Consider the following 22,755-nt stretch of genomic DNA (forward strand, 5'->3'; position numbering starts at 1 on the left):
TGTGTGTATGTATATATGTGTGTATGTATATATGTGTGTATGTATGTATATATGTGAGTTTGTTTGTATGTATGTATGTATAGATGTACTCACATAGTCCATAAACTGGTTACTAATCTAAATAAGGAATTACACTTTTAATAGTAAAAAAGGAGCTACATGGAATATCATATTTATATTTTATGTAAATAAGGAACAGGTCACGTTAATGGGACAAAACCAGTGTGTTCCTATGCAAGGATGTGGTTTCTTGGAGGGCTAGCGGTCTCGTTGAGCTCAGTGGATGCACAGTGCTGTCATTCTTTGTCCATTTAAGCAGGACTGAGTGAGAAGCCACTGTCTGCAGCCTTAGAAGGCTGGCTCCTCTCAGCTAAAAGGAAGGAGGCCGCACCCTGCTTAGACAGTCAGTTCCATTCAGTCTCTGGCCAGAAGAGCCCTGTGTTATTTTATAATCCTGCATACTCCTCACAAATTCTTGGACTCCTGTACCTGAATGGCGGTTGCATGCCTTTTGCACCCTGCCCTGATGGGGAGCTTTGCAAGCCCAGGCCCCCAGGGGCTGCACTCCTGCACCTCCTCTCCCGCTTTTAGCCCTTGTCCTCCGGCCACCCTTTATGCTTTCTTAAGCTGCTTCCTCCTGCCTCCCACACTGAAGCCTGGATTCAGAAAGTTCAGACTCAAAAGGGCTCTTGTTTTATTATCATTTCCCTCTTGCATAGCTGCATATGTTAATAAAGCCATGGAAATTTGTATTGGCTGGCATTCCCAGAAGCCAGGCAAGCCCTCAACAAGGAATTTCATAGGCTACGCCTTCATGCTGGATGCCTTTTCTGTTTGGCCGTCTCTGAGCTGGGGCAGACTGCAGTCTGGATCCTAAAAGATGGGATAGAGTTTCACAGTAGAGGTAGGGGTTGATGGGTGGTTGGGTGGCGGCTCCAGATCTTATGGGATAGTGAACAAAATAGTTACAATGTATGCTTGTAGGACATGTGCCCACTTGCATGCTGTTTTCTTTATGTTCCTGGGATATTTGACTATAGTCATCATCTTATGGCCAACAAACTGTATCATTAGCAGTTTACACACAAGCCATAGGCAAACACTATCTTATGATGACAGCACTGAGCAGAGCGTAGTTATCTGAGGTCTCTGATTGTGGTGTTAGATGGGTCGTCACACCTGAATACACTACAGGGCTTCTTTCTCAGAGGACATCCTGCAGGGTGCCGGTGGGACCTGGGTCCAGTCCTATCCCACCCCAGCCTTCCTCCGGCCTGTTACTATAGAGATAGTCAGGGAAGGAGAGCAGAATCCTTATTTTCTCAATGAGACAAGACCGTTCTCATTCTGCAGCAGTTTTTCTTCTCACGGCGTGTGAACCTTTCCCCTTCAGCTTATTCATGTCAAAGAAGGGTACGATCCGCATGTGTAATTAAACCCTTCGGATCCCATGCTCATCTGAGTACGTGCTGGCATCGCAGACCTACCTGGAGAAGGAACTTCTCACTGCTGAGGAGCCTGCCCTCTGCCGAGTGGCTGCGTCACCCCCAGCAGGGGTTCTCCTGGAGTCTGTGCAGGATCTCCTTTGCGCATGCTCACTTCCGAAGCTAGTCCGGGCAGAGTCCATTTCCACCGGGAAGGGGCATATCCATATAGCCTAAGATGGGAAGACCTTCACGAACAGATGGTTCTCGCTGTGGCTTTTGTTATTCTTTATGACAACAAATAATTTAGCAGTGGTGTTTTCTCCTGGTCAAAGTGCGGGGACTATGGTGCTCCTTCTAAAGAGAACTTTGTCTTCCTTCGTAATAATTCTCATATTAACCCCACCCCTGTGTATGTTTTCCCCCACAAATAGTCCAGGGCTTGGTCTGTGGATTGATTTACTTCCTTGCTTCAAACAGCTGGAATCTGCACATTTCCTGATTTTCTGTGGCTTGCCCTGTGTGTATGTACAGCCTGTCTCCGAAGCTGGAGGAGTGAGGAAGGCCACAGAATGCATGCTCGTCCAGCACAGTTTATTTCAGGTTTGAAGTCAGGTTATGGTGAGGGCCAGTGGGTAAAGCCCGAGTTAGGAACCTGTTTCCTTTCTTTCCACCAGTGCTGTCAGATCCCGGTAAACTCACCCTTGGCCCAAACATATGCACACCTTTGGTTTGTCTTTCAGAAACTCTTTTGCTTTGGGGGGAGAGGGCATTCTTGTGAAAGCCTTATAGAGGCTTCCTGTGAGCCACGTGGAGGAGGCTAAAGGTGACTAACCCCTGTAGTCAGAAGGGCAGAGGACCAGCATGCAGCCCGAGGACTGAGGGTGGGGAGAGACATTGGACCACTTCTGGCAGTGAAGTCACCGTGCTTTGGTGTGCACATTCAAACACATGCAGGAACCTCCACTTGGCCTGCAAGGTGAGATCTGTTTAATAGTCAGCACACACTCCTCTAAATTCCTTGTGCTGGGCACACTGCGTTTTGCACAGTTTTCTGTTAGGTTCAGGGTTTGCCCTTTTTTGCAGGGTGCTGGTTATTGTTTCTTAAAAGCATTGCTCCTTCCAGAAAGCTCTTCCTGCCTGACTTTGTGTTTTCTGGGCATCCCCAGACCTGATGTTGATTCTATGTAAGCAGCCCATGTTTGATTTTGGGCCTAGATGGCTCACTCCCGAATCTGGATAGCTGTCTCCGCCCTTCAGCCCCAGCACCAGGGAGAACACAGAGAGGAGATGGGAACCAGAGAAAAGGAAATGAAAATGAGTCACTTGTAAGGTTTGATTTAAAAAACATTTGGAGAGATTGTTGAAATAGAGCCAGAATTCATTATGAGGCTATCCATACATTCCACAGCACCCAAACCCACCGGGAAGTGAGTCCTGGGGGCACATCTGGAGCCCTACTGGTGCTGTTAGACTTTGGCAGAGTAGGCAAAGGTTTCTTGGAGGTTCGGTGAACCTCACTCTTTAAGCTCCCCAGCTTAACATTGTTTCCCCATTTCTTTTTATGGTTCTTTTATGGTAGGGCCCCTTTATCGTCAGGGCCTGCTGTGTCTCAGGACCCTGTGGACTCCCGGTGGAGCTACAGATAATAGCAAAACCCTATTGCCTGTTACAATGTGTACGTATCTACGATCAATTTAAAATTACAAATTGGGCTCAGAGACAGATAAAGACAATAACTGATGATTGACTGGAACAGTCGAAGCATACTGTTATAAGGTTATGTCTCTCATGTCTCTCCCTCAAGAGTCCCTCTACTTCTCTCAAAATACCATGTGCACTGTAGTTAGCCTTCCTGTTGGCCACAAGTATCTTAAACGTTGGAAAGTGAAACCTGGAAAGCAAAACCATGGATAAGAGGGGCAGTAAGTACATCCCATTCATCTATCCATCCATCCATCCATCCATCCATCCATCCATCCATCCATTCAACCAGCTATTTATTGGGTCCCTTCTATTTTCCAAATCTAGATCTGGATACTAAAGGCACAGAGTGAGCAGGGCGATTCCCACTGTCATTCTTGTCCCGTCTCATCTGCTGTTTGTCTGCCACCCTTCCCCTTTCATCCCAGTCTCTGTTGTCACAGCACGCACTATGAACTACCCTAGCAGCTCACAGCTGACCAATGCTGTTGGGGCTCTGAGGCCTCGCAGAGGGTGGATATATACATCAGATTACATTTTTATTTGTATTAACAGTATTAACATATTATTATATGCTAGTGTATGTAATTATTCCACTATGAATTGGAAGTTTGTAACACCATCTAAGAAAAAATTTAAGCTTATTTGCACATGCTAAATTTTGCTGAAAACTTCCAAGAAAAAGTAAGTGTTGTGGGCTGGAAATGCTTGCCTGTCAATCATGGGGACCTGAGTCTGATCCCCATGCTCAAGAAAAGATGAATGTGACTGAACCTGGTGGTGCCACACTTAATCTCAGCACGCAGATGCAGGTAGATCTGTATCAGATGAAAGGCCAGCCTAGCCTGAATTCATAGCAAGTTCTAGGCCAACCAGGGCTACATAGTAAGACCATATCTCAAAACAACAAACCTTGCGTATAGTGCACATACTTTTAATTCTACCCAGGGGGTGAGAGTGGGGAGATCTAGCAAATCCCTGGGGCTTACTTACCAACTTTTCAGTCAAAGCTTCTGAAGGTGGTTTAGTGGCTCATTTGTTTGTTTTTTGTTTGTTTGTTTTCTTTTCTCTTTGTTTAAAAAAATGTGGCTGTCAACTCAGGAACAAGAACTGTGATTGGTTTCTGGTCTCCACACCCAAGTGCACACGTGAGCACGTTCATTCCTCCACACACATGTCCATGCACACACACAAATAGATAGAATTTGATGAAACTTCTAGTTATTGAAATAAAACCTCACCCAATCCTTTATCTCTTAGGATAAGAAATTCTGTCCTTCTCCTGACAGTTTGTGCCAGTCATCACAGACGTGGCCCTTGTTTTCCAGTATTTTTTTTAAAAAAATGCAACCAGAATTCTTTAGAATCTTCAGGAATGATATTTAAAATCTACATTCACATGTGAGGACAGGCATACACATGCAATCACAGCAACATCCTGGATACACACCCCCACCAATCCCCAGAGAGGAGGCGGGCACTGCTCAGATTTATTAAATGGCAAAGGATAATGATTTTTAATAGCTTTAAAGTTAGGTTGGGCACATCCGGTAACATGCACATACCCCTGCTGTAATGTGAGGCAAGAAAAAGTACATTTTGGACATTGATGAAAAGTAGTTTAATATTTTTTAAATGAGATCATTTGGAGTGTTGCCAAATGGCACGTATACATTATAAATGCATCTCTTCAACTGATTTCTAGGGGAATTATTAAATGAGATGAAAACAAGGTGACTGACTGGGAAAGGCTTTGCATTACTGTCCGGATGCTCAGAATTCAGTAGATGGTGACCAGGTTACTCCACATGTCCCCCGGGTTGGTAGAGCTCACTCCCTGAGTCCTCAGTAACTCAAGGCTTTTAATCCTTGATTTGTATTGGGACAGAAGTGAAACTGGTAGCATTTGCTGGGCTAGATGGACAGAATCTGTCCTGTAGTCACCAGAATCAAGTCAAACCCATGCACTTGCCTTGGGTGCTGTTTGGAGCCTGGGTACCCAGTTGCATCATCTCAGGCAGGGACGTGTGTCAGGGATGGGTGGTTGGTATATTAATATGACTGAAGACCACCTTAGTCTACAGGAGGATGAAGCCACAATTCTTTGAGCGACAGAGAATAGTCTGTTTCTTGTTTCAGGAGAGTCCTGGTGTAAACGCTTTCTTACTTGTAAGGTTTGGATTAAAATTTTATTATTATTATTTATTCTTTTATGTGTATGAGTGTTTTGCCAGCATGTATGTCTGTGCAACATGTGTGTGCTTGGTGCTCACAGAATCTAGAAGAGGCCATTGGCTTCCCTGGAACTAGAGTTGCAGATGATTGTGAACTGTTGTGTGGGTGCTGGGAATTGAATCCAGGACTCTGGAAGAGCAGTCAGGGCCATCACTCCAACCCCTGGACCAAACTTTCCTAGGGTACAGTTTTTCCTTGCAAATACAGAGCAATTAACAAAATAGAACACTGATGTGCTTGAAAAAATTAATTTCAAACTTATTGTCCTCTCAGGTCTATTGAGTTGTGTGAGTTCTTGTGTGCACAGCTAATTCATAGGATGTGTGCTGTTATGCCTGACTAAGTCTCCAGGTATACTTACTGATGAGAGGGTGGGGACACACCAGTTAATTCATAATTTTTATGACTATATTTAGAAGTCAGTCCTGATAAAATATCATTGAAATGGTTGTAGGGAAGTGTGCATGAGTGGGTGGGAGAAGATTATGAACAAACCGAACAACCTCCATTTTAACATAATTCTTAATATTTGTTTTACTATGAAGATTGGTGTTTCAATCTAGAAAAGAGTATTTTTAACTAATGAATTATTTAATTTGATACAGATTTTGAATTATGTTTTTCAAAAACATTGGTCTTTAGTTACTCTTGAGTTGTTTTGAGTGGCTTGTGATGTGTGTGTGTGTATGTGTGTGTGTGTGTGTGTGTGTGTGTGGTGTACACTGAAGTTTATTATATATCCCTCCTGTTAGAAGTCATTGTTCTAGAAATTTCTCCTGTATTTATGAGAACTTGGGATAATCTTCTCTATCCCTGCTTCCCTTCATGGAGAAAGATTCCTCTCTTCCCCCTTGGAAGGGGTGGTCAGTATGTCCACCAGGGGAAGGAGGGTTCTGGTTAGAGCCGTATGGTCTTGCTGGGGTTGAGCAGGCAAGTCTCTGTCTCAATGTCATTTTCCAGTGAAAGAGAGCTTTACTCTGGTGACAACCCCTGTGTGCTGGCCTTCGCAGATATAAACCCATAAGAAAACAAGACAGCACATAATCCCCTCAGTGAAGAAGGGTGCACCCGAGCAGTCCTTTAAAGAATGCATGCTGTCTCAGTCCACACATGTGGCAGAGACACTGGGTCGGTGGACAGAGAAGAGGAGCTGAACACCCAGGCCTCAGGTCTCCAGCCTGCCAGGAGGACCTCACAGCCCCTTCTGAAGCTACAGGATGAGGGAATCGGGGCCATAGGGCCCATGTCTGCTTCCATCCTGCACTGTTTCCTTCTAAGAAGGAAAAAGAGCCACTTAGCATCTGACGTCTGTGAAGTCCCATTTACGCATCCATCCTTTGGCCTCTGCTCCAATAGACCTGGGCTTAGTGGTTCTCCATGCAGCCAAAAGTTCAGCCTAACTCCTCATTCCATCTGGGTTTTGGCATGAGCAAGAAAGCAAAGCCAAGGCAGTTCCTATGCACCAGATGCCAGCCTGTGCCTGTGTGTGGAGGTGTTACCTTCTGGGCACACCCTGGATTCCACCTAGTGCTTTTCATTGCCTGGTAATTCATGAAGAATTAAGTTATGATTCTCCCAACAGTGGGAGTCAAATTTCCTATGTGGAAGGTGTCATGTGCCCAACTCAGACCTTCGTGGCCTTGAGACTAATAAACTGGAGGCGAAAGGGAGTCTCTGTTGTCGGTGGTGGTGGATGTTTGTTTGTTACCTAATCCAACTGAAGGTATACCTCACTAGAAAGAGAATAGGTTCAGTGTGGTACTTTTGGCAGTACTTCCAGAGAGTGTGTGAGTGTGTGTGTGTGTGTGTGTACATGTGTGAGTGTATGTATGGAGGCCAGCACTTCTAGAAAGTATATGTGTGTACAAATGCATGTGTGTGTGTGTACAAATGTGTGTTCAAGTATGTGTACAAATGTGTGTGAGTGTGTGTATGGTGGCGAGCTGCCAGCATCAATTCTTGTTCCTCAGGTGCCATTCACTTTGCTCTCTGGGACACTATCTTTCACTGACCTGGAACTTTTTAAGTCTATGGGCTGGCTATCCAAGTCCCAGGGATTGATTCCACCTCCCATGCACTGGGACTGCACCTGCATGCCACCACACTCTGGTCTTTTATGAGAGTCTGTGGATCAAACCCGAGTCCTGGTGCTCGTGAGGCAAGGCTGTTACCAATAGAGCCACCTGCCCAGGTCAAGTTTTTTCTTCTGTGGCTTCTCTTGTGACGGTTCTCTGTGCAGCATAGAGAGGGACAGGTGGTCAGTGCTGCTGGTTTCAGCACGTTTCCCATCCGTCCTTCCATGTTTTAAGTTTGCAATGTGGATGTGTCTCTGCCAGACCTCAGGAAAGGGAAACTAGTGTACACCACCTCTAGTGTACCTGGCCTCAAGTGATACCTGTGATAGACCTATGTCAGATGTGTCAGCTAACACTGCCCTGTTCTGACTAATGGGATGGGAGGTGTGGGAAAAGCTAAGTCCTCCTGAGACCTCGGTCCAACAGGGAGCAAACCGTGAAAGTTTATAGTGATAGGTGGTATCTGCAAGGTCCATATATCCGGAACAGTGTAGAATGTCAGTCGGAGAAGATATGGGGACATCTAAAAGGGGTTTGCAATCTGAGTAAATTTCCCTTTTCAGGTATTTCAGAAGAAAAGAATGCAGAAGTACAGGGCAGGAGGGGCAGGACTTGTTCCGGGACTGTGTGATGTGAGAGCCAGAAGGCCGTTGAAGGAGGGCTGAGGCGAGGCTGGGAGGTGGGCTGTGGCTTTTTGTAACAAAGAGTAGGAGTCATCATCTGAGTTCACAGAGCAGGAAGCACCCAGATGATGAACATGGGAAATGGCTGCAGAGTTTGCTGTCCCCAAGTCTCTTGGGGCTGCCCAACTTCGGTGCCACACTGGAAAGCCACGCCCTCTGCGCTCCTGGCTTTTGGATCCCAACCTCCTAACAGTCGGTAGTAACAATTCTCTGGTGTGCTCCGCTCTCTGCCTTCGATGCCTTCGCTGATGTCACCATGTCCCATGGGCTCAGCTGACTTCCCATCTCTCAGTCAAGAATGGCCTCTTCCTGCCAGTAAGCCATCACCCCGTCCACTTCCCAAAGTCATCATCCTCCAGACTCAGGCAAAGCAGGACTGAAAACCTTCCTCAGTATTTCTCTCTAGCTCAACCCATTTTCTGTTTTCCTTGTTCCATCCAGGTTGTAAAGGCACAAACCTTTCCTGCCCCTTGTCTGGTCCCTGACCAATGGCTATGCATTATTTCACATCTATCTCTTCTTTCTTAGTTCAGACTCTTACTTCTGTCAGCTGGAATATGTCAGTGATTCTTTTATTCATCCATTTTTGAGACTGAGTCTCGTGGCCTGGAACTCAGTCCTCAGCTTCCTCCTTGCTGGGCTGCAGCTGAGTACTACCGTGCCTGCCTGTCTTCTCCTGGGCTTGGCTTTAGTTCAGGCACTCAGTATTTCTTGCTGGGACCTTTACAATCAACTCTAAGGGCTGTGCCCATTTCCGATATGTCTCTACCCTCTGCCAGGTGGTCTTTGACCTTCTTACACCCTGTACAAAGTCAGCATGGCTGGCCCTCATGGACTTGCCATTCTGTATATCCTCCTCATCCAGAAGGATTTTTTTCCAGATTTATTTCTCCGGAGAACATCCCAATGATCTCTGTATGTTAAATAGAAGATTTGACGTCAGTACCAGGAGTCTCACCTGAAGAATCTTTGCTTTACAGATGGACTATTAAGCTCTTAGCATTGTGACATGAACCCTGAGCTGGGGAGAGGAATAAGGCTCATGCCTAGTGGGTCCAGTCACCCTTGGAGAGGTTTCTTACACTTGGATCTGGGTGGTGGTGACGGTTTCCCAGCTGTGTGAATAAAATGGATGGCATGCTTGTGCATATTTTAAAATGGCTAACCTAGGGAGGAGTGCAGAGACTACACAGTCTTGCAAATTGTCTGCCGACATGAGTTCTGTCTCGAGCTCCCACAGAAAGAGCTGGGCTTGCACTCACAACGTAGAAGTTGGAGAGACAGGCAGTTAGAACCCTTGTGAGTGACCAGCCATTCTAGTCTAATTGGTAAGCTCTGGACCAATGAGAGACTGTCTCATGGACACAGGCATTCACACATGTACTCACAACCAAGCGTAAAGAAAGAAAAAAATATGGTCATTTTTAAGTTTCATGTGTCTCACTTCAATAAAGGAAGACTCAGCTATCTGAGCCAGAGTGAAACATGTGAGTGAGAAGTGGGTCCGCTGACCTGTCCGCAGGCCTGTAATCCAGCTGCAGGGGAACTGAGGCAGGGGGATCACAGGGTCAAGGCTCCTCAACTACAGACCAAGTCCTCGCTTAGCTTAGAGACCCCATCTTAAAAATTTCCAGATGAATACATAGTGGTAATACTGAAGTAAGTAATGTAAACTAGACTGGGAATACAGCTCGGGATGGAATGCTTGAAGCACATGTGGGCAGAATATGGCGAGGCTCCGGCCTCAGTCTCAAGGAAGGAAAGGAAGAAAGATGGGTAGTTGTTGAACTCTCTGCTACCTAGGCTACTTTGAACTCAGGGCCAGTTCTTACCTCAGCCTCCCAAGTGCTCTGGTTTCAGGCTACACTACCTCACTACCTCATGCAGAGATTTTGATGGTTCTGTTAAGGGAACCGCACTACCTCTGTCTTACTAAACACATGCAGGGGTTTGTTCTCTCCCAAGATGAAAGAGTGTGGCTTACGGAATAGTGAAGTGTTTTCCACACCTGGCCTGGTGTGTGACTTTTGGTTCCTGATGTCTAGAGGGGGAAACAGGCTGCCCGCTGTTCTGGTGACAGAATTTGGCAAGGGTGTAGTCACTAAACTTTGTCTCTTTAATCCTATAAAGTAGTGACTGTTTTCCCTGGCCCACACCTTGACTAGTCCCCACAGGAGCCTGGGTGAATTTTGTCTTAAATGTTGCCCAGTGTCAATGTTCGAGGCCTCAGCACAAAGGGAAATGGAGAGCGGAGGTAGGAGAGCGATATCCTGACTAAGTCCTAGCCTGTTCTCAGAGGAAAATCCCTGGGCATATTTCTTCCAGGAACACCTACTCAACCAAAGACTCAAAACTGCTGCACAGTAGGACAGCCAGGGACCTTCCGGTGGCTTCTCACGTCCCTCCTCCTGGTCCTCCAGCCCCTCTCTCCTGCTGAGGACCCTTTCAGGGCAGAGCCCAGTCACCCTCTGAGGAAGTTCACCCTGTTGCCCAGTGCCTGGTTTTGGAATTCAGAAAGTTTTGCTGTTTAATGGGCTGTGGTTCTTGTTTTAGCTGAGAATGGTCAGGTTAGAGGCCTTGCCTGACTTTTCACCCAGCAAATGGGATGGAGCAGATTCAGAGAGAGTGTGGGAGATAGCAGTAGGTTGCTTTTGTTTTGTTCTACAAGTATGTACCAGCTCTCCTCTATCACCTCGGCCCCTGAAGCCACACCACACAGTACACCCAGCACAGCAGACAGCGTTCAGTACCACTTCTGGGCATCTTTACAAACTGTTTTAATTTTACTTTCTGTATTAAAGGGACACTTATCCACTTATCATCTCCTCAGAAAGAGCACACTGTGGGATGGCCGGTGGGACACAGTTACCCTCTGCACCTTCTGTTACCAAGGAGGGTGTGAGTGGATTTAGCCAGTTCACCTTTCCCATGCTGTTGGGCATCAAAGGGTACGTCACCCACACTTCCAATCCCAAACTGGACACCCTCACTTTTTAAACATTACTTTTAATTCTCTTCCATTTTGAAAAGTAGGTATATGGAACTTTATTTGTATTTGTTAAAGGAAAATTAGAGATATAAAAAAGGATTTCTGTAGATAGTCACACATAGCATGTTTCTCATGCATCATAGACTGTTAACAGTGTCTTCTGTGTGTGTGAACGTGTGTACACGTGTGTGTGCGTGTGTGTGTGTGTGCGCACGGGAGTGTTCATGTGTGTGCATGTATGTAGAGGGTAGAGGTCAACCTCAGGTCTTGTTCCTCAGGATATGTCAGGCTTGGTTTTGAGCCAAGGCCTCCCTCTCTTTGCCTTGAGGCTTACCAAGTCAGCAAGCCCCAGGGAGCCACCTGGCTTCACCCATCCCCCACCCTGCCCCACCAAGGTACTGAGATTACTTTGGGCAAGGCCACACCTGATATTTTTACGTGGTGTTAGGGAGCAAGGCAAGTACTTTACTGACAAGTATGGCGTCAGTCCCCTTTATCAGTATAGATACCTTGGGACAGACATCAGTACTTGTTCTTTTAACCGAGGACAAGAGTCTAAAGCCATTGCTATTGTGTTTATAGGTCCTAGAAGTAAACGTTTACCCCTGGTGGGAGTAAACTCCAGAGCCAGCAGGACCGATTAACTCAACTATTGTTCCAGGAGAATGCCCAAAGCAGATAGGAGCTGAGCTGGGGACACAGTGGTCTGTGGTATACGTGTTTCCAGGTCAGCCTGACCTCTGGTCCTAGGCCAGCTTGTTGAGGCAGCCTGCCGGGCCTTGTGAGCCACCTGGGGCGGATCCCTCCTGGGACATAAGAGGAACCTTTTCTTCTGTACTTAGGATAAAGTTTTATATGTATTTATCTATTTTGGTTTGTTATTTGTTTGTTTTTAGACACTGTTTCTTTGTGTAGCCCTAGCTATCCTGGAACTAGTTCTGTAGACCACACTGGCCTTGAACTCAGAGGTCTGCCTTCCTCGGCCTCCTGAGTACTGGGATTAAAGGTGTGGGCCTTCCTGCCTGTTTCCACCTATGTTTTGAGATAGGATCTCTCAATGAATTTAGAATGCATTAAATCAGCTGTCTCTGTTCCCTCCATCTGTTGGTTTCAAATGCATGCCACCATGCCTGACTCACATGGGTGTTGGTGATCTGAACTCCGTCCTTGCGCCTGCCACAGCAGATGCTTTGCCAATTGAGCTGTCCTCTCAGCCCCAGGAAGCACTGTGGTTCCAAGCACAAAGTGTCTTACAGACCCCAGCAGAGCCCACCCACCAGAGATCATCAGGCCACCAAGGACGAGGAAAAGGAGTGGGGACTGGAGAGGTGGCTCAGGATGGAGGAGCACTTGCTGCTCTTGAAGCAAACCCAGCACCCAGCTCATAGTCCCTGCCATGCAGTGTCAGGGGCTTAGGCACTGTCTCTCCTCCACAGACACCAGGCACACAGCACACACACAGCACACACACACAGCACGCACACACACATGACACACACACAGCACACACACAACACAGACACACAGCACACAGACACACAGCACACACACAGTACACACACACACACAGAGCACACAGTACACACACACACACAGCACACACACAGTACACATACACACACAGCACACACACAACACAGACACACAGCACACACACAGAACACACACACACACACACACACACACAGAACACACAGTTACATACAGGCAAAACACCCAAGCACATTTTTCTTTTAAAAAGTCAAGGAAAGTCTTGGTAAATTTTCCGGGGAGAGGAAGGGCTGGTTGTGATGTCGTACTTGAGCTGTGTGCCCCTCCCCTCTCTGCACATACGGAATCCATTGGGGATGGAGGATGCTTTAATCAGAGGTCAGTGTCTTGTGCACTTTAAAAGGTTGTCATAAGAAAGGACAGGAAGCAAGCACTTCCATGCAGACCATACTGGAAACTACCTCAGTTGACCTGAAAAACTAATTGTTCTGTTCAAGTCAACGGAGCAGGCAGTCACGTGGTTTTTAATCCAGGGTCAAAGATGAGGACCTGGGGGTGGAGGAGGAGATAGGTACACTCACTGTGGAACCTCTTTCCAGCTTCACTGTGTCGCTGAGATGTTTTTCTTTCTTGAGTCAATGGATCCCATTGTAAGAGTCCTGACTTCCTCTGTTCCTGGCCTCAGGGTCTGGAGTGTGAAGGTCAGAGCCACCATTGTGTACCTGCGACACAGCCCCACAGTTTAGTTTCCACTTACTGAGTACTTGGTTGAACATGGAGGAGGAGATGTGTGCTGTGATTACTCATGTGAGCCTGAGGTCCAGCCTGAGGCAAGGATGTCTGTGGAGGGGGAGGGGTGGTAGGCTGGTGAGTGAGGTGGTGTTGGAGGTGGGGGATTGGGAGGGGATGGGTGTCTCATCAAATCCCTAGGGTGGGGGAAGCTAGCTCCCCAGAAAACAGCTGATGGATTTTGAGCAGAGGGGACAATTGGTAACTGAAAACACTTTCTGCTCTTCTCACTGTCAGTTCCTTCCTCTTCCTTCTCTTCTTCCTCCTCTCCTTCTCCAGTTTCTCTCTTTCCTCATTCTCTAGCCCCTCCCCCTCCATTTCTCTCTCCGTCCTTTTCTTCCACTTTCTACTTTACTCCTGTCTCACACCTGACTGAGTCAGTGAACTAACTTTTATGAGCTGCTTAGTTTACAGAGGGGAAGCAGTTTGGCAGGAGGAGGGAAGGGGGAACAATCTAGATGAAATGCCTGTTGCTCCACTGTCAGCTGTGGAGAAAAGAATGAGTTGTTTCCCCCAGAATCCTGTGTAACACCTTAGGAAGAGAAACCTGGTGCTCCTGTAACCTAAGCTCAGATTGGGAGCGGCAGATTAATTTTAATGGCTTAATTTGAAGTGCTGTTCCCCTGTTTGCTTGTTTTTAACTGCCAGTCGGTACTCTGCGTGCGCTGTTGACTTTTGTCCCTGCCGTGCTTGAGAGGAAAGCAGTAGTTTACCAGACTGACTCTGGCGTCAGCACAGGCTGTAGACCATTTCTAGCTTGTTGTTGTTGTTGTTGTTGCTGCTGCTGCTGCTGTTGGTATTGTTGTTTGTCGTAACCTAGTTCAGAAGTTTCATGCCCTCCAAAAGCCATAGCAGGAGGGCCCTCCCTTTCTTTGCCTTGTCTGGCTTTATGCAGCTCTTTGACCTGTAGCAGTGTAAATCCAGGCTTTTTCTTGACTCTACCTTGTCCTTTTCTGTCTTTAAGAAGGACCCTTGACATTGGCTCTAGGGTCCCTCCGGCTTATCCACAGTGACTTCATCTTGAAACACTTAGTTACGTCTGCAAACCGCTTTTCCCCAGATAGGACAGTTCACAGGTTCCTAGGGTTATGTAGACATACCTTGTTGGGGGTCACTGCTCAATTTTTTTGCCCTAATGCCTATCTATCTTTTATTTAACTATCAGAATCATCTTTGATTTTTTTTGTGTATTCCAGGGTACTCAGTCGTTACTAATAAATGTTTACTGGTTTGAAAATGTGACTTTGTTTTTAAATGGCCCAAATTCATGTTTGGATGAACCATCCTATCTTGTCCCTTAACTCAAAGGAGTGAATGACAACAGACACTGGGCCTTGCAAATCCCATGCATATTGGACCTTCTAGAACCCCTGAGGGAAGAGCAGCTGAGGGTTGGGCCGTTGTTCTGAGACAGACTCCATTGTGAGACTGCTGGTTTCCTGGCTGTTCATCTGGGCATTGGCTAACTTGAGAAGTAGTCTTAAGGGTTAGTAGACTTGAGAAAGGTAGAAATGTCTGCATTGAGTTGACCCCATTTGACCTTTGTTAATTTTGATGAGACACACACACACACAAGCGGTATGGTCTTTAACGACTGGGAAGAAATTATCATATTAATAAGGTCTTACCTGATTTGTTAAAACTGAGCTCTAAAGCCTGGACAGTTGGTGGCCACATCCTGAATCAACGCAGAACAAAGGAAGGTGTACACAGGGGCAGTCAGGAAGCCCCTCACCAGGAAGCCAAGGTTGTAGGCAGCCAGGCTATTCTCTGTGACCCTGAGCAGGCCACTTAACTTCTCAGGCTGTCAGGTTTCCTGCCTTTTCTGGAAGCCAGGTGGGTGGAGCCAACGGTTTCACACTGTGTACTCCTGTCCCACGGCACTCATTCTTCTAGACTCTTCTGTACACAAGTTTCACGGTTTTCTTTGTGATTAGCAACTGAGTTGCCAGGGGAAGCATCTCAGGAGGGAGCATATGCACCCCTTGCATGCAGTGGGCCCTGGGTTCAAGTCCCAGTGCAACAGAAAGACAAAAAGACAGCAGAAACTGGTTTGCTTCTGAATGAAGAACGGCCATGTTCTGGTTTCTCTCACCCACCCGCTTGCAGCGGAAAGCTACAAGGAAACGCAGGCGGTGACGGTTAAAGAAGAGCCCATGGAGGTGGATATCCAGGACTCCCCGGCCTCCATATCACCCAGCCGGAACGTTGGCTACAGCACTTTAATGGGACGAGAGAAAACTGAACCCTTACAGAAGCTTCCAGAAGGTCGAGTTCCCCCAGAGAGAAATCTCTTCAGCCAGGACATCTCTGTGAAGATGGCTTCTGAGCTTCTTTTTCAACTCTCAGGTAGGTGAATTGTGGGAATATTGCTGACTGAGAAGCATTGGTAGTAAAGCCCATCCTAGGAAGGGAAGGGAAGCACGTGGTAGGAGTTTAGGAAGGATCTGGTCTTATATACCACATTAGTGGTTAATGAAGTGTTGCCAAATCGGATTCCAACCACACTTTAAAAAACTTATTACGGTTTTATTTATGTGAAAGTTAGAGGTTCCTGGGAGTTGCTTCTTTCCTTCTACCACATGGATTCTAGAGATAGAACTCTGATTATCAGGCCTGGCAGCAAGCCCCTTTACCCACTGAGCCATCTCACTTTTGGCATACTGGCTTTAACACAGTTGAGAACTAGAGCTATGAGTATTTCTCTGCTGATCCCGTTGACCAGGCTCAAACGTGGGCTCCTGAGAAGGTTTAGTGCTGACCTTATTAACAGCTTCTTCTTTGTAATGTAGAAAGATAAATACCTGTGTCCTCCAAGAAAAGTCATATTGTCTTAGTGAAAGTTTATTATATCCTACTGAAAAGAAATTTAAATAGAAAAGCAAAAAGTGGGGACGTGAAGGCTGTCTCCAGTTGTGGTCTTGGGGTGTTTCTGTAGATCAGCCTTTCTTCCTTCCAATGCTTAGAATCCAGATGTACAGGAACTCAGCCCTGTGCAGGGTCCGAGGACCGGAGTTGTGCCTTTGTCTGTTCTCCCAAGCATCACGACATTTGTCCCGCATTTAATGTGCTGCTATTCCTTGACGGTGCATGAGGCAGAGGGCTTCTGCTCTTACAAGGCTGGTGTTTTGGTAGGAACGCAGAGCTCCTTCTCTGGGCTTCATGAGACTCACCTATCAGCCATTGTTTACTAACACTTGATAAAGCAGACATTCCCATCAGACAAGCAGTTCCTCTTATTTAAAGGCACTTGTCCCCTACCCGTCAGAAATGGACCAGGGAAGAAGCTGAAGTCCATGGACCACCCTGGTAGTTTCTCCTTGGCCTGATGACACCTCCTCAGCTGTGTGGCTCTGATGACACTGAGATCGCCCACAGTGGTGGACATCACTGACCCAGTGAGCTTTAAGAGTCTTGACACGTGATCTTTTGTTCCTCAAAGGCTGAGGCACATCCCAAAGCGAGGCTATGTAGACAGGGATTTAAGGGCCCAGTGTGGCCTGTGTGACTCTGAGAGGTCTCACCTGGCACAGCCACAGCCTAGATGACCCCAGATCGCATGTGCTCTACATGGATGCTGGCAGGCAGTCCAGATTCTCCTTTGATGTCATTGCTGAAAGACAATGAAAGAAAAGGGAGATGTCCATGTAAACACATGTGACTTAGCTTCAGAGTAGTCAATGGCAGATGGGAAAGATTGATTAAGCTTGCTTACAGTTTGTTGTTGTTTGCAAAAAGTCCCTGAGGTTTTTATTTACCTGATTGTAAAGTCTGAAACCCTTGGTAGGATTGGCCAGGTTTTCTGTAAATGCTTCAGAGAAGCCGTTGGAAGCTGTGACGGCCGGGTAGTCTTCACATTTGTACTGGGTCAGCGAGGCTATGGTTCTTGGTGTTCTTGAAAGCTAATTAAATAATTTCTGACAGCTGGTAGATACAGACCCCAGGATGCATGAGGCTTACCTCTTGTCTAATGACATCGTTCTGTTCCTAGTGACATTTATTAGAATAAGCAGTCCATGACAGCACCAAGAGCTCTCTGGTCATTCTCAGAAGGGGCCTAACAACACAAACTGTCATCAGAGCTAGGGGCAGGAGAGTTACCACAACTGCAGTTTGAGGGCTTAATTGAGGAAAATAGAAATTACCAAGGATGAAAGATGGATAGAAACAGCTATTCTTGTGCAGCTGCCAGTATGTTGCATGTTTGGGTGTCTGGTATGTACTCCTACTTAGGCAGGCCTACTTCCAAGCAGACCACACTTAACTGTTTGATTAGGGCTCAGCAGTGGCTGTTATCTAGATCGGTTCACTTTCCCAATAAGGTAGAGGAATTGGATGTTTCTGCCTAAAAGATGGATGTGAGCTCAGCTTAGCTCACGTCACCTGTTTCATTCTGTCTCCTTACAGAAAAAGTGAGCAAAGAACACAATCACACGAAAGAAAACACCATGCGGACGACCACCAGGTAGGCCACTATTGTGCACTGTCACCTCGTGCCCTGTGGGGTCGTCAGACCTGCTTCTCATATGCACTGGGTCTGTTCTCTAAACCCTATGGATTCAGAGGACAGAAAGCTTTTTTATCATTTTTTCCCACAATTCTCAGTTGGTGAGAACAACTCAGACTTGTGGGATAAGCAGAGAGACAAGCTTTAATATTTTCTAGACATCTCCAAGAAGAGACCGGCTTGCTAGGGACTTGCCCATATGGTATTGTTTTTCATTTCTTACAATAATTTTGTGAAGTAGATGCTCTTATCACCTTTGCAAGAGTTTGTTTTTATTCTCTTACCTTTCGGTACTTGGAGCTGAAGCCAGGCCTCTTTCATGAAGAGCCATGTGTTCTCCATTGAGTTGCATCTCCAGCTGTGAGAAGCAGAAGCGCCTGACCCTGAGAGACTGAGTGGGAGGCGCAGTGTGGAGGGCGCGGCTGGGGCACAGGAGCTGAGGCTCTTATGGGAGGTCCGTGCTGCCCTAGCTCACAGCTCACTGCTGAAGCTACCCAACCAGTGACACCTTGCAGCATTTCCAGAGGGAAAGGATTTTTAAGCAGAAGGAAGATAGTGCTTTTTAAGAGCTGAGAGAGAGAGAGAGAGAGAGAGAGAGAGAGAGAGAGAGCGCGCGCGCGCTCAGGAAGACACTTGCTTCCAAGCTTGACCAGCAAGTTCCATCCCGGGAACCCACATGTCAGAGGAGAGCTGACTCTTGCAAGTTGTCCTCTGCCCCCCACATGCATGCTCTGACATGTCCCACCCAATAAAGAAACAATGAAATAGATGCATTTTTAAGTTGCAAGAGCTGGGCACCCTGTTGTATCCTGTAGTCCTGACTGCTGGGAGCTGAGGCAGGAGAATTGCTTGAGCCTAAGAGGTTAGATAGCATAGTGAGACCAAGTCTTTAAAAAGAAAAGCAGGAAAATGAATTTGAAATATATTGTAGGCAAGAACATTTTCCATTTGGCAAAGGCTGGTGAGTGATTTGTGGTGCAGGCGGCTCGTCATTCTGGCCGTCATTAGGAAGACTGGAGGAATAGTCAATATGGGTGTTCACAGAGCCTTGGAGGACTCCCAACCCATAAAAAACTGAGGTAGGCAAGGGACGACAGACAGATCCACAGAAAGGGAGCTTAGGAAAGACATACTTTCTCCCTGTGCGGGACCACTCCGCACCCTTGGATTGCCTGTGAGTTAGCCCAAGACAGGAGCTGTAAGAAGGAGCCAGAGTGACGTGAGTTAGAGATGGACACAGGGTCAGGAGACTGGTTCAGTCAGGAACTTTGCTTTCTTGGGCAAACAGTGTTGGTTCCATCTGGTTGGTAGGTTGACTCGCTTTATAGTCTTAATTCTGTGTGTGTTTGTGTGGGTGTACACGTGTGCATGTGTGTGGAGGCTGTGGGACAACCTTGCAGTCATTCTTCAAGCACGTATCCATCTTGTTTTTTGAGATAAGGTCTCTCATTGGCTTAGGACCGAAAGTAGGCTAGACTGGCTGCCAGGCGAACCCAGGGATCCCCCTGAAATCTTATCCCCCATGGTTTGGAAGATTGAACTCAGGTCCTCAATGCAAGGATTTTACAAGCTGAGCTATCTCCAAAGCCATGTGCTTTCAATTCTTGAAACAACTGATAAAGGAATGATTTTCTTTTAGGTGTGCTATGAATTGACCTCACTGTACCATCAGGTATAGACAGAACACGCTTGGATCTTACCCTGAGATTTTTCTTTTCTGCTCAATTTGTAGAATTTAGAATTTTGAATATCTAAGAGAAATGCGGATAAAACCAACTTACTTCTTCCTGGGCTACATAATACTAGGGCAAGACCTTTGTCATAGCTCAGAAGAGCAACAGCCATTCTCTGAACAGACACAGGTGGACAGCTAGTTTCGTGGCTCCTAGATGATCTTGGGAAATGAGTCTTGGTGGAAAGCATATTTTGTGTATGATCTTGGATGCCCAAGCAGGAGATTTGAGATTATATAAATGCTAGCTTACCACCTCCATGTCTGTCACCCTAAAACTGTGGTCTGTCAGCTATGTCCCAGAGTCGTTACCTCTGACAGAATTGATTTGATCCATAGTCATCCGAGCACAACCAACTAATGATAACTTGCTCACTTTACTTTGCTCCATGGGGTTCTTGAAAGCGATAGCTTAAGTTCCCTAAGGTGGAGTGTGAGGTGGGTGTTCTCTCAAGATGACATGGGAGGGATGGGGCAGGAGGGAGGGGGAAAGCCTGTGGAGGTTTTGGATTTAGCTGGAGTATCTGCTCAGTCCCCTAGGGAGCCCCGATGCAGGGTGTGCTCTATAGAGTAGGCTGCCTCCAGGTATGGGGTCAGCTCCTTGAAACATAGCTCAGAAGCTATGTTTCCTAGTGGGAGCTCCCACTGGGAAGGGTTGTCACTAATCATACAGAAGCCATGCAGGCTGCAACAGCACTCCCATGAAGGCTCCTAGACCGCTAAGAGTGTATACTAAATACTTACATTGTAGAAAGGTGTGTGAGACCGTATTCTTTTATGCTTTTCACATGTTCTGGGAAGAGGGAAGAGGGCTGAAACATGCCTCTAGTCTAAATTGTGTTGGCTGGAGCTCAAGCATAATTATAGGTTAGGAAAGATTTTTATTTTTAAGCATTCAGCAAAAGATGAATCAATCGTAAATTCTTCTCTTGCTGGGAGATTATTATAAGGAAGAAAAATCCTACTTAGATTTGCCTGAAGCAAAGGAAAAGTTGCTTCCTGGGAGCCCAGGCCAGACGCAGTGTTCAGAAACCAGGATTAGACCCATGGTTTATAATTCCACAAAATCCTGGGTGTGTTTTTGCTTATTCGTGTAGACACCTTGGCCAAATCCACAAATTGATTTCTTTTTTACCCATCACCTCAGGGTTTGAAGTAGAGTCAAGCTGGTCCAAGGAATTGTCTCCCACCAAGGACAGTAGAAGATGGCAGTTCTCTGGACCCTCCTTTCTATTTATTCTTTAAAGGACCTTCTTTTGTACATGCAAGGTCAGAATGTAGGTTATATTTTACGGTATGATTTACAACATCCTTCAAATAGATTTATGTTAACTCTTCATTTTCAGGACTCTTTGTTTTTAAGTACGTAGTGGGATATTTGTTTAGTTACTTCTTTTTGAGTTAGGACCTCACCAGGTAGCTTAGTTTGACTGGGAACTTTCAGTCCTCCTGCCTTAGCCTCCCAAGTGCTGAGATTATAAGGGTACAGCACTCCGCTTGGTTCAGTTACCCCATTCCTAGTGTTTAGTTCCTGGAAGAAGCTGTTTGGAACAGTGGCCACTGGGCTTGAGTACAGAAGTTTCCACCTTTAAGAGTTACTAGGTAGTTTAATTATGAAGGAAGCCCTGGGGGCTAGCCTGGCCACAAGGTATGGAGATAGAGCCTTTCCTTGTTTCTTTCATGTTGATGGATGCCCAAGCTCCTCCACTTAGAGGTGTCTCCTGCTCCGGAGGTGTGGGTTGCTCACAGCCATCCTGTCCTACATGAGGCCATAGCTCCCCCATGGCCTCACGGTTTATCACTAGTGATTTCCATGTTCACTCCATCCCCAGGGCTTGTGGGAAAACATAGCAGTCACCACTGAAACGCACTGTGGCTTGCCATTGTCACCAGCCCTGCCGCTGCCCTTGCGAGGTTTTTCATCCCTCCAGCTACAAAACCACCTCTCATGAGATGTGGAGAGCAGAAAACAACAAGAGACAGCATTTCTTGTTGGCTGTTTAGATGAAGCCAAAGGCTGAGGCTAATCACTAGCAAGTTTCTGGTCCTTAGTTCTGCGCTTCGTTTGTCTGTTTTTTTCTCCTCTGTGATGGAGGATTTCAGAGAGATGCAGGGGCAGAGACGTGCCCCTCAGCATTTAGACAGTTATCAGTTCCCAGCCTGTGTCACCTCATCTGTGTCCCTTTGTCTCCTCTTTGCATATGTTACCTTGAAACAAATTCTAGGCATCAGAGTGTGTGTGCATTGTACACATGTGAGCATGTGTGTGTACATGTGTATTGGCTTGATCGCGTACGGCATCGTGTTTCTTCATTTATTGCTCTCCACCGTAATCTCACTGAATCTGGAGCTTGCCGGTTAATCTAGACTGACTACCTAGCAAGTCCTCCAGATTCACTGGCCCACACTTCGGTGAGGTACTGTTCTCAGCTTGTTCTTGTTTGTTCGTTGCTGATGTTAATATTTTTTAAATGCTGCTGTGCGTGCTGACTATCTAAGCGGCTGTGGCAGCCCTCTGCTTAGCTCGGGCTGCCATGCCCACGGTACCTGGTAGAATGAAGACTCTTATTGCTTAAATATTATCCAATATTTATATTGGAAATGCTCATTTAACAAGATGCCCAACAATTAGCGTTGTTACCCTATACCTAACCTTAAGATATAAACCACTACCCAGGACTGTTCTGGACTCATGCATGGTTCTCCATGGCTGCTACCTCTCTCTTCTCCTCTCCTCTCCTCTCTCCTCTCCTCTCCTCTCCTCTCCTCTCCTCTCCTCTCCTCTCCTCTCCTCTCCTCTCTCCTCTCTCTTCCTCCTCTTCCTCCTCTTCCTTCTCCTCTTCCTCTCCTCACTCCTCCCACATTAGCTCCTCCCCAATCACCGTGCTTATTGCAAATAATGTAGCAGCAGGAAACCATCCTGCTACAGTTTGTTTGTTTGTTCTTTGGAAGACAGCATCTCACTGTATAGATTTGGCTGTCTTGGAACTCACAATGCAGTCCAGGCCTGGAACTCAGAAAGATCTCCATGCCTCTGCCTCCTGAGTGCTGGGATTAAAGGCGAGCGAGGGCCACTAGCTCAGCTTACTGGGTCCAGCTTTTACATGGGGACTGAGAATAGGATCC

The 22,755-nt window shown here is 46.5% G+C and overlaps 1 protein-coding gene across 5 annotated transcripts in view; it reads left to right on the plus strand.

The window, feature by feature from the left end:
- The window catches only part of Znf827 (zinc finger protein 827), a 161,734-nt gene that overhangs the window by 71,937 nt on the left and 67,042 nt on the right, over positions 1 to 22,755 (plus strand). For all 5 annotated transcript variants that reach the window (XM_028753389.1, XM_028753390.1, XM_028753391.1 and 2 more), the window contains exons 6-7: positions 15,500 to 15,739; positions 17,798 to 17,855. In XM_028753389.1, coding sequence (XP_028609222.1) covers positions 15,500 to 15,739; positions 17,798 to 17,855 — 298 coding nt within the window. The remainder of the gene's footprint in view (positions 1 to 15,499; positions 15,740 to 17,797; positions 17,856 to 22,755) is intronic.

The sequence above is a fragment of the Grammomys surdaster genome, unplaced genomic scaffold (genome assembly GCF_004785775.1).
Source record: "Grammomys surdaster isolate TR1022 unplaced genomic scaffold, NIH_TR_1.0 125947, whole genome shotgun sequence".
NCBI lineage: Eukaryota > Metazoa > Chordata > Mammalia > Rodentia > Muridae > Grammomys > Grammomys surdaster.